Source organism: Triplophysa dalaica, chromosome 20, assembly GCF_015846415.1.
Source record: "Triplophysa dalaica isolate WHDGS20190420 chromosome 20, ASM1584641v1, whole genome shotgun sequence".
NCBI classification, from domain to species: domain Eukaryota; kingdom Metazoa; phylum Chordata; class Actinopteri; order Cypriniformes; family Nemacheilidae; genus Triplophysa; species Triplophysa dalaica.
The window spans coordinates 619,366-634,551 of record NC_079561.1 but is presented as its reverse complement, the minus strand read 5'-3'; the positions used below and the strand labels follow the sequence as shown (position 1 = coordinate 634,551).

At 41.0% G+C, this 15,186-nt stretch overlaps 1 protein-coding gene across 1 annotated transcript; it reads right to left on the bottom strand.

The window, feature by feature from the left end:
- Positions 1-12,675: 12,675 nt before the first annotated feature.
- snai1b (snail family zinc finger 1b) lies at positions 12,676-14,613 on the bottom strand. The gene is made up of 3 exons (XM_056733475.1): positions 14,414-14,613; positions 13,663-14,178; positions 12,676-13,558 (listed from the first exon to the last, which is right to left on the bottom strand). Exons 1-3 carry the CDS (start codon positions 14,487-14,489, stop codon positions 13,377-13,379), a joined length of 774 nt encoding a protein of 257 aa, XP_056589453.1. The 5' UTR covers positions 14,490-14,613; the 3' UTR covers positions 12,676-13,376.
- Positions 14,614-15,186: the final 573 nt, after the last annotated feature.

Sequence of the window (15,186 nt, the reverse complement as noted above, 5' to 3'; positions counted from 1 at the left end):
ACAGCCACGGAAAAAATTAAGAGACCATTCCAGACTTTTATTTAAAGGTTAGCGTTTGTAATATGAAGGAGGATCTATTGACAGAGATGCATTATAATATACATTACTGAGCCTTCAGAGGTGTATAAAGACCTTACATAAAGATGCGTTATGTTTGCATTACCTTTACATGAGCTGTTTCTATCTACATACACCGCAGGTCCCCTCCATGGAATTCAGCATGTAGTTTCTACAGTAGTCCTAAACGAACAAATACGGAGCCATGCAAGGGACATCGGCAAAAATAAAATATAATTTTTTTGCTGGTCACAAGATACTGTGAATGTGCCTGTTATGCATAAAAAGGCCTCTAGATGGCACCAATTAAAATGTAGATTCAGTGCAAGAGATGTAGAATTGGAAATGAATAGGCACATGTCTGTATGCAGTTGGGAGGGAATAGTTTAAAAGTTTTACGTAAAAAACATGCACATCGTGTATAAATGCATCAATACAGTAACTTTTAAAAAGCAAATGTAGCTTATTTTTACCACATATTATTATGTACGTAGCTATGGGAGGAATCCCGATGGCCTTGTTCATTGTCACTCAGGCGTCACTTCTGCAGTCTCAAAAAACATTCCTTGTATAAAAGTGATGCTGTCTCCATTATACACTGAATCTCTTATATACATAGTGTCTTGACTCTGTTGGTTATAATGGGAAATAAGTGTTCCTGTTTAAAGCGAATTCTGTGCATGCCAACCTGATGCCGACCCACCTCTGATTGAAACGGCCCATGAGTGGCCTCTGCGTCCATGCACTCATCATATCCAAAATATCCAAGTCTGTAACAAAAAGGACTGGAGTTTGAGTACCCCGCTTCTACTACTAGTACATTTCTCAGTAAAAAGGTATTTTCAGAACATAGTAATTTGTTGAAAGAAATCTAAAGATTTACTTAGACAGTCCTGTTTTATCAGATCACTCTGTCCGTGCAGATGTGTACAACCACAACAAACAAAGAATACAGATAAACAATAAATTGAATTTGAGCAAATCACACATATTCAACTTCGATTCTATCACTCTTCAGAGTTTACAATCTCAATTTTGTGAGCATCTTTACTTCTTCAAAGCAAGAGTGGACCAGCAGAGGGCGATACTCTTCCCCTAAAAGCCAGTAACTGCTAAAACTAGTGATGCGTATCATTAAGATTTTATCGATATCAATACTGATGTCGATACAACTTATCCATACCGCTACTTATCAATACTGTTATCCATAATACGCTATTTAATTTGATGCAAAAACACATGATGTGAAAAGAGCATAACAAAATGTTAAACATCTTAAGTTTCTTTATTACAGCTGAGCTTTAGAACTGCGGATTACAAATGCGTCTGAGGAAACAGTTGGCCACATAACAAAACATGTTCCTTAGCATACCTCTTATGTCACTTAGCATGTGCAGAGGAACACATCATAATGTAATTCAACATGTTTACTTTACATCACTATGGTTCTTTGGCTGGTAGACTGAATTTATTTTTTCCTTTCCGGTTTAAGGTCTACATAAATGTAAGTACTATTCTCTAAGCAAGTTATATTTATTTAATTATATGTACTACTTTTATAATTTAACTAGCACATTTACTTCAATTTACTAAAGTAAATAAATATAGACCATGGCCGAACTATTTAAAACAATGTTAAAACTTGTTCCCAAATAAAGGACTTTTATTTTGATGAGTTTTCGCAAAGCGGTGTTTGACTGAAACACAGATGCTAAAAGCTCCACAAGCTCAACCATGACACTTTTTCACTTATAAACACGCAAAACAAGCACATTACAAATTCATTGCGGAAATCAATGGCCCTAGATATCACACATGCGTCCAGCAAACTTCGGCCCTTCAGACATCATTCAGAGATGGATAATGACAGGCAGAGCCTCTAATTCATCATTTAACACCTGAATACACAGAGATAAAACAACACAAGTATCCATAACAGTATTGTTTGTCATGAAGCTTATCCATACTCTGGTATCGACCCAATTATGTACCTGTCCAATAAAAAAAAGGTTCTCTGTACCCATCCCTAACCATAACATCAGATGTATGAATTCAGTTGTTGCATGTTCTCACAGAGGTCCTCATAGACAAACCAAAAGTAGATTTTGTGAGGTCGCACTCAACCAACGTCTGACCACCCAGAAGTGTCTGTCCTAAATTGAGCAGATTTTTTTCTTCTCTTTGGTCACTCTTACTGTCTTGGTTCTAAAGTTAGTCTTCTATAAGAAGTGGACGTCACAAATTCCACACAGGCACTGAAACACACAGTATCTGTTTTCTTGTTCTCGCTCTCTGTGGCTAACAGCAGGGGCCAACTGCCTTATAATCTTCCTCCTCTCTGACCTGTTGCTCTTCTGTTGGCGCCAGTGGTCTCGCCCCCCGTGCCCCCCGAGCCCCATGTATCCCTCGGCTCCTGGGTGGATAATTGAGAGCAGCTGCTGCAAGGTGCCTAACGCCCCCTGACAGCCCCCAGCTCTGGTGCACTTGCTGTTTTACCCTGCTGCTCATTTGAGCTTCACAGGTCTCTTTCTTAAACTCTGCATGTTCTCGCCATCAATCTCTCTGAGAGAGACTTATTAACCTAATCTTCTCCTCCTCCTACTGGAGGCTCGTCATTCAGTGACACAGGGATTCCACAGAGGTTTACAGACAGTCCATTAATTCTCTAATTCCCAGACCCAGGAGATTTGACAGGTATTTTCATTGATACGTATTTAAAGCGGGCGTAACACACAGGTTATTATTTACGGATTACGATCTCATATTAATCTTGAGTACCTATAGAGTAGTATTGGGTTTTGAACTGTATCTGCAGCTGAATCTTGTTCCTCCATTTTCTTCCACTGATTATTTCTCTCAGGTCCACTGGTTCAGGTCAAGTAAGGTGTTCTGCATTGTGGTAACTGATGTGACATGACGTCACTTCAAAAGGACCGATGAACATGTCTGGGCAATTTCATTGGCTGAATAAATAACATTTAAATGAAACTGGTTATAAGCACAATTCAGTTGCTTCATTAGTAGTAAGGGAAGATAGAGGAATGTGAGACGTGTGAGAAGTTTTTTAAGGAGTAAAAAGTACTTTCTTGTCTTTTAAAATGTAATTAATTAAAAGTTCAAGTACTCATTTTAAATTATACTCAAGCAAGGAACAGATCCCCAAAATCGCCCCTAAACCTGACGTCACAGGGGAAAAGTCAATTCATAAAAAAACATACAAATAAGATCGTAGGAAATAGGAATTCACACGAATGAGCCACTTTGCAAAATAGGTATGAATTCCCATCAGATTGCCTTGATATATAGATATTGCGTAATAAAGTACTTTTGATGGAAACTCGTGCTGGGTGACACGAAAAAAGGGGAAAATTCATGTTGATGAACACAAATTGATATACTACCGTTCATGACAATTTACGTGTTGTGTATTTGAGTTTGGGTGAAGGATCCCTTCAAGACAGAGAGAGAGAGAGAGAGAGAGAGAGAGTGGTCTCCATTACAGTATTCCAGCAGTCACCTCTACACCACAAAAGCATTGAGCTCAGACCTCCTGTCTGCCCTGGGGCTTAAAGATTTCACCCCCTGCTTTGTTGGAGCTCCTCAACCCCAGGAACACAAATGGGTCTCTGGTGACGCACTGAATCAACACTCACAGGAATGTAAGCGTCAGAGCGTCAGAGTGCCGCACTAACATCACCTGACGTTTACTTTACCAGAAGCATTGTTGACAAACAATTAAAGCATTTTAAAGAGAATGTTACTGATGTGTTACAGGTAAAGCCTCACAGTGTGTGTTCAGTTCTAAAGCACACATGTACAGATTAAAAACTACATTCATTTAAAAATGAACATCGATGATTATATCGTGTACTATTCCTTTAACTGTTTAAGAGATTAGATCCAATACAGATATTAAGGGCCAGATTTAGAAATTAGGTTGAGAGGGGGATTTAAAAAATGTGCCGATGCCGTCACATCATTTCAATTATGACCAACAATATCTACCAAGAGAGGTTTTTTGCCGGCGCAGTGTGTGTGCGTGAAAAAGAAAGGAAGTGTCGGGAACCTTTGGTTATCTCCTTCCTCTCTCTCTCTCCTTCTCTCTCTCTCTCTCTCTCTCTCTCCTTCCTCTCTCTCTCTCCTTCTCTCTCTCTCTCTCTCTCTCTCTCTCTCCTTCCTCTCTCTCCTTCTCTCTCTCTCTCTCTCTCTCTCTCTCTCCTTCTCTCTCTCTCTCTCTCTCTCCTTCCTCTCTCTCTCTCTCTCCTTCTCTCTCTCTCTCTCTCTCTCTCTCTCTCTCTCTCTCTCTCTCCTTCCTCTCTCTCTCTCCTTCTCTCTCTCTCTCTCTCTCTCTCTCTCCTTCTCTCTCTCTCTCTCTCTCTCTCTCCTTCTCTCTCTCTCTCTCTCTCTCTCTCTCTCTCCTTCACTCTCTCTCTCTCTCTCCTTCTCTCTCTCTCTTTCTCTCTCTCTCTCTCTCTCGCTTTGATGTGTTGAAGCGAGCATGCATAAGCCAATTAGCTGTTAGGTGCCCATTTAGCGCCTAAGTGATAGCAGTGCACCTAGCATTAGCACTGTTGTGGTAAAAACCCTTAATAAAAATAACACCCTCAATCTAAAAATAAAGACACGTGTTTACCTGTCTGTCTAGTTTTAATATAACATATAATCAACTTCTCAAAATACAGGGTTTTTCTTTTTGTGCATGAGTTTGAGAACAAGTTTCTTGTTGACATTCATCATCATTTCTTGTTGACATTATTTTGTCATTTAACTGTTGTGTCTGTTTAGAAGCGTCTGTCAGCAATGGGACGGATGGAGGCACATCTGGAAAGGCTCATGTGCTGGAAGCGGGGGAGCCGTGCTGTTGCTCAGTGTGTCTGTGGGAGGGAATGTCCCCCCAAAAAAAACAAAAAAACGAATTAACTAACAAAATGACTTCCATGTTTCATAAGTGAATCTATTGATACTATTTCACTACAGACTACAAGACACGATCATTACCTGGTGGATCGAGACCCAAAACGTAGTCGCAGCAGGTCTGTCCTCCCGTGGGGCCAATATGAAATGCTTTCAAGTCACAATAAAAAAGATTAGACTCTTTCCCTCATAAAATTGACCATGGTTTTACTACAATTAAATTGGTTACTGTAGTAAAACAATGGTTATCACAAAATAACCATGGTTTTGAATACCATGGCTACTTCATAGACACCACAGTGAACATCTTTTGTCAAAAGGAAATCCTCTTTTTGTCTGTCTTATTTAGCCAATGGTGCTTTAATGACACAGAAGGAATGATAAGAGAGGTAATGCTCGCTGGATCTCATCAGGGTGGGAGTGCTGCTGGACCCTCTTCACACACACGTCAGTAACCTCTGTCCAGACACAGAGCTGGAGGGGGACGGGGGTGTCCTGTCGTTTCGCCGCTCAGGTGGACCAATCTAGAATTACACTGTGACAGCTGTCGAGACACTTCACGAGAGCTCTAACCAAGCTGCCAGGTCACACTGAGATCCGTCTCAGCTCAATGATCTGTGTGAGCATATACGTAGATGCTGTGATTCTTACAAAAAGGGGGAAACTGACTTTTTTCTCTGTTTACCTCTGTTTCTTGTGTAACCAGAATCTTTTGCCTAAAAAGGAGACAGGTGTGTACCCACCTGACCGCATCCTTAGGTCACAGACACCTTCTGTCTCCTCTCTGTCCACCTGTCTTTGCCTTCTGTGCAGAAAACATCCCAACTCTCACACGGTCACATGTATACAGGTTTGCTCAGATGTTGCTCTTGTTCACGGCTCTCCGTTAGCTTATCCACTTGTCTGTATTGTCTCCAAAGTTTTTATTCCCTGACATCAAAACCGACGAATGAAACGAATGTAGACAGCATAGCTCATATAAATCGTTTGATGCCAATTACATTGCAATATTTGTCTTTTGGTGAGGTTCATTCAGAAGAGGTCCCATCACAGGAGTGGTTTACTCAGGAGACTAGCAGAAGTTAATTCCTTTGTTGTTTAGGATTTGTGATTGTTCTATCTTATGGCCATTTTGTTAGATGGTTTTCGTAAAATGAATCCACAAATATGAACAGCGGTCCACTGGCTTCCATATGTTCCAGCATGAGGTGTGTAATGCCACCAGTATCCTCAACAGATCAATGGCAGATATGCTTTTAGGATGAAGAAGAATATAATACGCTGACATAAGTCATAGTAAAAGGATACCAAACCTTCAAGCGTCTCGGACTAAGAATGTATGGAGCAGTTGTGAGAGGCCTTCTGATGACGAGATAAGAAGGTGTGCATTTCAGGCAGGTGCGACGACAAACCTGCAGGCTCTCTTCAGGACACGTGTGTGTTGTGTGTGTGTGTGAACAATAGAGTAGTAAAATGCTGCAGGTCTCGGAGCAGAACAAAAGTGCACCAAAGCTTTTCCTGAGGCCCTGAATACCTGCGGCGTGCTCACGGGGAGACGGCAGGTGTTTTCTCTGCAGGTGCAACACGCCCAAAATCTCACTGTACCAAACTAAGAAACACATCTCAACAGACGTCGTTTCTGCAATTCCTCTCAGAAATATCAAGGTCTCAAAACATGTTTGCTGCGTGTCATCACTGCAAAAAATGACTTTCGTACTTAATATGTTTGTCTTGTTTTCTTGAATCAAGATGCCTTTTCTCGATGAGCAAAACAACTCAAGAAAACAAATCTTGTTTTTAGAACAAAAATATAAAATTGAATTAAATTTGTACTTAAAACAAGCAAAAAAATCTGCCAATGGGGTAAGAAAAATAATCTTGAATTAAGGTTTAACTTTTCTATCAGTCAGTCACTCAATTCTACTCAAAAAAAAGACTGACTGAGAAAAAGGTAAAGCTTAATTCAAGATTATTTTTCTCACCGCATTGGCAGATTTTTTTGCCTGTTTTTTGCTTTTATCTTGGATCGTTTTGCTCATCAAGAAATTACATCTTGTTAAATCATTTTAAGACATTTGTACTGGAAAACAAGACAAAAATACTAAGTAAGAAAGTCATGTTTTCAGTGACGAAGAAACCAGATTTGCTGAGACATTTGCGTTTATAAATAAAACTTTTTAATACTGATGCTCCAAAAGCATTGGTAGGCTATTACCCAACTAGTAATAGTTCTCCTAAAAGGTCTTTTCTCTTTTTACTTGCCAATCAATTGGAAACACTTACAGATACAAGATGGAGGCTTAGCTCTCAAAACACAAGCAAGTGAGCGGAAAGCAAAAGTATGTTTGATTATTAAGCCTATTGACCAAATGTTATACTGTTTACCATTGAATTTAATTTTTTCCCCAAACAATGCTTGTTTGGACATCGCAATTGGTTCTAGATGGCTTTTGTCCAATGTTTATATGTGCATAAAGAGTCAGAAATGAGAGAAAAGAAAATGAATTACATCTCCACAAGTGAGAGAGAAAGAGACAATACCGCAGGAGCCAAAGTATGAGGGTAATTCTCATGCACGAGTCACCCAGAACTCTGTTAGTAATCCAAACCATCATAACAGCTCCTGGCTCAAACCTGATCCGCTATGACTCAGCTCTCTAAAGGACCAGTTCAAGCTCAAAAACACAAGGACATCACTGCTCAAATATGCCCATTTAAAGGCATTGCATGTCTACTGTTGCATACAGAGACCAGGGGGGGTTCACAAAGCATTCGTGAGAAGAAAATTCTTCTCAACTGCCATATTTTTCCTAAATTGTAATTCAATTAAAACCTGCATTATGCACGATTCACGTTTCGATTCCCAAAAAACTGTGCTGAAAGTACGCACTCTGGAAAGTTGAACTATTTACATCTGGTGTATCGCCCCATATTTGCGCATGACTTCATTTAAAATAACGAAAATGCGTGCAGAAATACGTGAAATGTGAATCGAGCCTTATTAAAAAGGGACTGCTTTTACATTTATTCTGCGACAAAGCGACTTGAAACGGAAAGGTTCACAAATATCATGCCGTAGTAAAACACAAATTGTATAATATTAAATAAATAATGCTTGCTAACATTTTAGCTAACATGCAATCGTAAATGCCGTTTAACACAATATATGCTTATATATACATACAAATGCGAGCTTGTTACACAAATAAAGTTTATTGTAAAGATGATCGTAAAGGCTACGAATAGGAGAGTATATCATTATTGTGAAATATTCAAGGTAACGTTAAGCTCTATGAACAGAATTTGTGGCATAATGTTCATCATCCACCCGTGCCCCGAGATGTTGGATGAGCACCATTCGTCTCGTGCCGTATAAAAGGACAGACTGGTTTAAAGGATGAGTGGATAGATGAGGTTTACCAGGGAAATTAATTTAGTCTCAGCCTTGTTTTAATTAAAGTTTAAGACGCTAACAACCAACGAGTGAATGAGCAACTCAATTAACATTGAAAAGATTGTAACTGTTATACAAAGATAACAATTCATATTCTTAAATTATTTATTCAACCTCACGTGGTTTATAACCTATTTGAATCAAGGAAATCTAGATAAACAACATAAGTAAATGTAGGCCGGTGATGAGAGATTTTTGTTAACTCTTCCTTTTATTTTCAGCTCTTAGCTCTCTCTCTTTCTCTTTCACTCTCTCTCTCTCTCTCTCTTCCTCTCTCTCTCTTCCCTCTCTCTCTCTTCCTCTCTCTCTCTCTCTTTCTCTCTCTCTCTCTCTCTCTTCCTCTCTCTCTCTCTCTCTCTCTCTGTCTCTCTTCCTCTCTCTCTCTCTCTCTCTCTCTCTTTCTCTCTGTAATTTGAATGCAGGGCATGCTGCACTACGCACACATTTGTGATGTTCTTTATCAGTACTGCAGAGAGGTCAGTGTTTATATGTAACTGACAAACTGTTTCCGTTCTTGCATGATCTGTGCTCTTCGGCCTTGAGAAGTGAATGACCTAGAGAATGAAAATAAACTGGAAAAAAGTAAAAAAATAAAAGGTTGTGAACAGCACTAAGCAATGCAATCCAGGGCCACAGCTTCATTGAAGGCCTCCTCTCTAACGGCCATGATGGAAAATGCAATCTCCTTGTAGTAGAGAAGGCGGGGCAAGACCGTGGTTCGAGACCGGTGAGTAATTGTTAATGAGCGGCAGCTGGGCGCTTATCAACAATGAGAGCGCTAAAAAGTACCTCGCATAACAGACACTCAAGTTCTGAGTCTCCGTTCTAGAGAGGCAGTAGCACAGCTCATTCTGACCAGTGGAAGATGTTGCCACCACCAGACTTCAGACCACAGAGGACCGTAAATATCACTAACCAAACCTCTTTCCAAAAACCTTGGCATTAGAGCCATAGTCTATCTTTGATATTACATAGCTGAAGATCAGATGTGTTTACAGATAATTCTTAATTCCCAACATTGTTCACAGTACATAAAGAAGTCACTGAATTAACGTAAGTCTTGTCAACTTTACTAAACAAGTGTTTGACTGGTCAATTAAAACCCTAAAACATTGGACCTAATGTTGAGTTTACTTCATAAAAACAAGTTAATTCAACATGACTTGTTGAAGGGGAATTTTCAGTTCCCAGCATGCTTTGAGTTAGACTGCATTTAGGCATTACATTTGAAATTTTGGGTTATTTTAAGTGTTTTTCTGTAAAAACAAAAAAGACTTGTTTGTGTTTAATGTTCTTTGAGGATTGAAATAGTTGTGTTTTTTAGTTTTAGGGTGCCATGTTTAGAAGAGTGGTTCATGTGCTTAGTCTGTGAGAGGTTCATGAGGTCTATGACATCATTCAATGAGCTTTAACTGTGCTAATGCCAGTACTGAGATGCCTCTCATCTGATCATTGTGTTTGAATTAAATGCAGTAAGTCTGTATATAATTAATGTATGACAATAAAAAGTAGCATTGAGAATGATAAATATTGAGTTTAATTAACTTAAAATTATTGGTACAATCGGAATGGTTTGGATTTACTCAAAAACGTTTAGTCAACATTACTTACATTTATTTTGTTCATACAACTACAGTTTTACTTGTTCAAATTACTCAATATTGTTGTGTGGAACCACTTGACACAGCTTTTTTAATTCAACGTTCCACATTCCACGTGTCAGTTGTTAGTTTTCTTGTACGTCTTTTGTTGATAAACTCTATTTGAATACATCTGTGTCTTCCATGTGTTGATAAATTAGTAAGAAGCTCTACAAGTTATCAGAATCCCACAAAATCTTTCAGATATACCAGGTGATTTACTTTCTCTAATTTACATCATGTTTCTTACTGTATGATTTATTCAGATCCTTTTTACTGTCAGGGTGAAATTCCCTAGCTGGTGCTCCCAATTAAGACTGAGGAGGTGATAACACACACACACTTGAGGTGACGTGTGACCAAACTTATAACGCCTCTAGTGTCTAGTGTGGCTCACTTCAGTATTTGGTGCCGTGTGAAGATCACATCAGGCAGCTGTCCTCCTGTATTACTTGTTCGCCCATAAAGTAATAGTGAGACGCTATTTGATTTCACCAACCTTTTCTTTTGTGGAAACCATCGAGCACCTGCTTCTTGTCACCTGTAATTACACAGCTTGTTGAAAAGTGTGTCATTTGTGCTGCTTCTAAGCTACTATTAAACCAACAAAGAGTCGGGCATTGAGTTTTATATTATTGATTATTTACAGTCTTGTTCAGCTTATTCAAATCATTCACTTTGAGCCACAAGAACAGTTCTTAGTATTTGTGTGCAAACAGTAACTGTTTGTGTATTTGTGTTTTGAGTGACGTTCACACACACGTGTACCTTCACATGCCCCATTCCTAATAAATTAAACATGCAGCTGAAAATCCTACACACTGTACTGCCATCCATCACAGGAGCATTATCTCACCTCCTCAGAGGTACAAGAGGATCGTTTTTTGGCGGCATTCTTGCAATTTTGCGCCCCTTCGAGGGTTTAAATACAATGTCATCCATCTTACCACCCACATAGTAGTCTTCAGTGAATTTGACTCCCTGTCTTTGAAGGACCAGCTCAACCCTCCATGTCTGACCTCATGTCTACGGCTCAGGCCGACCACATCATACCCAAAAGCCCAAAAGACTGCAGTCTACCGAACACCCATCCTACAGCAAATCATAACTCACACACACAAACACACACACAATGGAAAGGCATTTCGGAGGGTTTAAATCAGCTTTGTTAAGGGCAGTGTTATGCTTTTTTAAAGGGGTCACATGACATGGCTTAAACGTATATTATGGTTTGTTATAGATATAATGAAATGTGTATATAGGGTTAAAAAACACTGTATTTTGTATCGCCTCTCTGAAAAGCGAGGTGTGCTGTGATTGGCCAGTTAACCAGTGTGTAGTGATTGGTGGAATACTGCAAGCGTGTGATGGAAATGTAACGCCTTTGACCATATTTGGATCATCAGGTTCCTCTTCAATTGTACTGACAGGTACACCACCTTACTTGAGTATACATTTGGGTGGTCTTAGTCACATCAGACCACCAACTGATGTAGATTTGTGGGGGTGTGGTTACACGAGGTGTTGCAGGCAGGTCTGGGTGAGCATTCGCTTTTACATAGAATGACTCTTTTGTTCTGATACAATTTCTTTTGCAATTGTACGTGTCTAATACATGCATGAACAACTTATAACACACCAAAGACACAAGAAAACATGTGATGGCGCCATATGACCCCTTTAATGTGTGCTCATAGGCCTTTTTTCACCTCAGATTTTGTATAACGTTATGGCATTTGTGCTATTTATACAGTATGTTGTGTCAGTATGCTCAGTCAGAATACATGATGTCTTTAAATGGCCATTAGTAAAAATGCAAAGAAAGACGTGCTTATGGCTGAATTTGTCAAGCTGACCGACCAAAGCTGGACTCGTTGTGTACACAGTTATGGCAGATAAAGCGCGACCCCCCAAGCTGCATATCTTCCCCCACCAAAATCCCGCAGCATTGAACCTCAGCACAGGAAGTGCATCATTACTCCAGCAAGACTAGCCGGCGTCAGTGTGCAGGTCACTGGGGTTTTGTGGATTCAGATTGCTGAAGAAGGGGTGCGCTGCGGAGGAGCTGTACAAAACCAAATGCCTCTTGGCCAGGCGTTAAGCGCACATCGTTGGCATTTCCTGCATTTACTACATTTCCCCTACGGCACGCATATCTATGAGTTTGACAGATTGAGGTTCTGGAGCTTAGAGCTGGATCCAGTGGGCCTCAAGGTGTAGACGTGTAACTTCTAAACACTGCCTATATAACATTTAATACATTCAACAGAATCAATCTTAGACATCATTCTACCAAACGTATAGGAGTGCATAAGATCTGTGTGTAAGTGTGTGCGAGATTGTAGAGGGGCAGCAGAGGGAAAGATTTTCTTTGCAACTTTTGCTCCGGTTGTCACACAAAGCTTACGTTGTGAAAGAAAGCCAAATATATTTCAGCGGTACTTCAGGAACACAAATCATCCTCCGCTTTGATAGAAAGATGACTACATCATTTCCATGCAATAAAATGAGATACCATTTCACATCATATAAATTATTTTATTGGAAAAAATACAAGTATGTACACAATCGAAAAGACTGCATAGCCTTTGGTTTTGTTATACGATCAACATCAACTATATGTAGACAGGTGGCTTCACATATCATTTCGACTTTGAAATATATATATACTGTATGTCCCAGATGATACATTTACATTTCCAATGAATTCTCAAAGGCAAACAACAATCTTTTGGGTGGTATAAAAATCTTTAAGAGTACACTTTAAATCTCAAATGTAAATGTATTACAGATTCAAGGCTCAAAAGACAAACTCGGGAGGCGGCGCTGAATGATGAGCTCAAATGACTCCAAACAAAATACCAAAATCGAATCGAACTTCTTCTAAAAACAGGCCTTTGGTTATCGTCTTCAGTCATCATCACAGAAGGGCTGAAACAGCAAGCCAACAACCCTGAGAGCTTTAGTGGACAGGTCGGCACAGCGACAGCTGTCTCAATACATCTCTGTATGAGTGTGGAGATCTTGGTGAGATATGACCTCAGATCACACACACACTACAGCAGCTGCCCCTCACAGTCCGGGACCCGCCGGCACCGAGTTGCATCTTGGGAATCCACAGAGAGCCAAAAGTACAATGAAAAAAGTTGGCGTGTAGCAAACCTTCCTCGCAGACATTGCAAGTGTCTTTCTAAAAGCACAACTGGTAGAAAAGGAAGAATCTCTCCTTTGGCCCGTGGAAGATAAGGCACTGGACAGAGTTCCGGTTCACACATTCATGTATGGCTTGATACCTGAGAATGTCTTTTCCTCTAAGTAGATGGATGGCATCCAGAGAAGGTGTGTTTGTGCAAGAGGGACATGCGGCTGAAGGTACGAGAGCACGTTCCACACTGGTACTTCTTCACCTCGGAGTGGGTCTGGAGATGAGCGCGGAGATTTGAGCGGTCGGCAAATGCGCGATTGCAGTGGGGGCAGGAGAAGGGACGTTCGCCTTAAAACAGAGACAAATAATCTGGTTCAGAAACATTCCAACGTTTCATACGAACAGGCACAACCATAGCGAGACTCGCGGTCTCAAAACACATCTTTACTCACCGGTATGTGTGCGGATGTGTCCCCTCAGTAACCAGGGTCTGGAGAACGCCTTTCCACATGTGGTGCACACGCAGGGCAGCGTGTGTGAACGGATGTGCATTTTCAAGGCCCCCAGACTGTTGTACTCTTTGGGACAGTGCTTGCAGTGAAACGCTGGCCTCGTGGCAGTGCCGGAGACTGCCGTCACGGTGATGCGCGCTTCCGGACGTGCGGTACAGTGTGTGAGTTGGTGGCATGACAAAGCGGCCGGGCTGCTGCAGCTCTTGCCGCAGTGGGCGCACTGGAAGCGCTCTGTGGGATCCGGGCTGGGTGGATCGGACGTACGGCAGTCGTCCTCCTCTCCGCTGCTGGAGCTGGACTGACAGCTCAGGTCCAGAGGCCCACGAGGAGAGCTGAGGGGTAAGGCGTCGGTGCTCCACACGAGAAGAGAGGGGTATGTGGGCACCACAGGATGGTCTTCTTTGGTGGCGATGTCATACGGAGGGAAACACAGTGGGAGATTTGCACAGCGTTCATCTGGGGAAGAGATCAAGAAACAGGGTCAGGTTTTAAATTACACACAATTACAACACTTCACGTTATCCATGATAATGCCAATAATGCCATTTAACCAAAAGCACGCGTGGTGAAGAATGTCATGGGACGGTGCCAGCTCAAGTTTAAGATTTAGGTTTTTTTCAGTCACACATATGAATATTACGCAGCTTACGATTACACAGAATACATGCAGCTCCTACGAAAGCACACTTACCGCTTTGACTCTCCAGCTCACTGTAGTTAGGCTTCTTGTTGGAGAAATACTTCTTGACCAGAAATGAACGTGGCATCTTTGGAAAGTTCCTCGAAAATCACAACTACTGGATGTTCTCTACAATAGAAACGTATTTTCCACAGAAGCTTGGAGTGTTGTTTTTTAGATGTCCAATGTTCGACTCCAGGATACTACAGCCATTCAGCGCAGACGGGACCCTTCTTATGATGCTGAGCTGGGAAATGGGCGGGGCTTCGAGCTCTGTCCACGCCCATCAGAACCTCCCACAAACCGGCCTCCCGCAGGTGCCTCTGCTGAACACACAACTGCATTCATTTCGCAAAAATTCACATCAGTTTTATGATAATGTGCAGTTCGTCCAAATGATAGAAATATCAACTTTCTGTAATCGCTATCAAATTAAAGGGTTCAAAGATTCACGTCATAGTGATAAACACCACGCAATGTTATAGGCACTGCTGAATACACTCATCATAGGCTTCGTTGAGCACAGCTCAGTGTTTTTATCACCTGCACAGTTTGCTTTAAAGACTTAATAATGAAACATTTCTTCCGGATGAATTTCTTTATATTTAAAGGGCTCGTGTTTGACTCGATCTACAACACACTGGTTTGGTGCATCGCTCGTTTGTATCATTCATCATCATCACACACAGTCTCCCTGCGGGACACGAGGAAGACGCTCGTGGGCTTCTTCTGAACAAAAGTCGGTTCTCCTCTGTTCTGCGTTCAGGCGCGTTCACTGATCACTT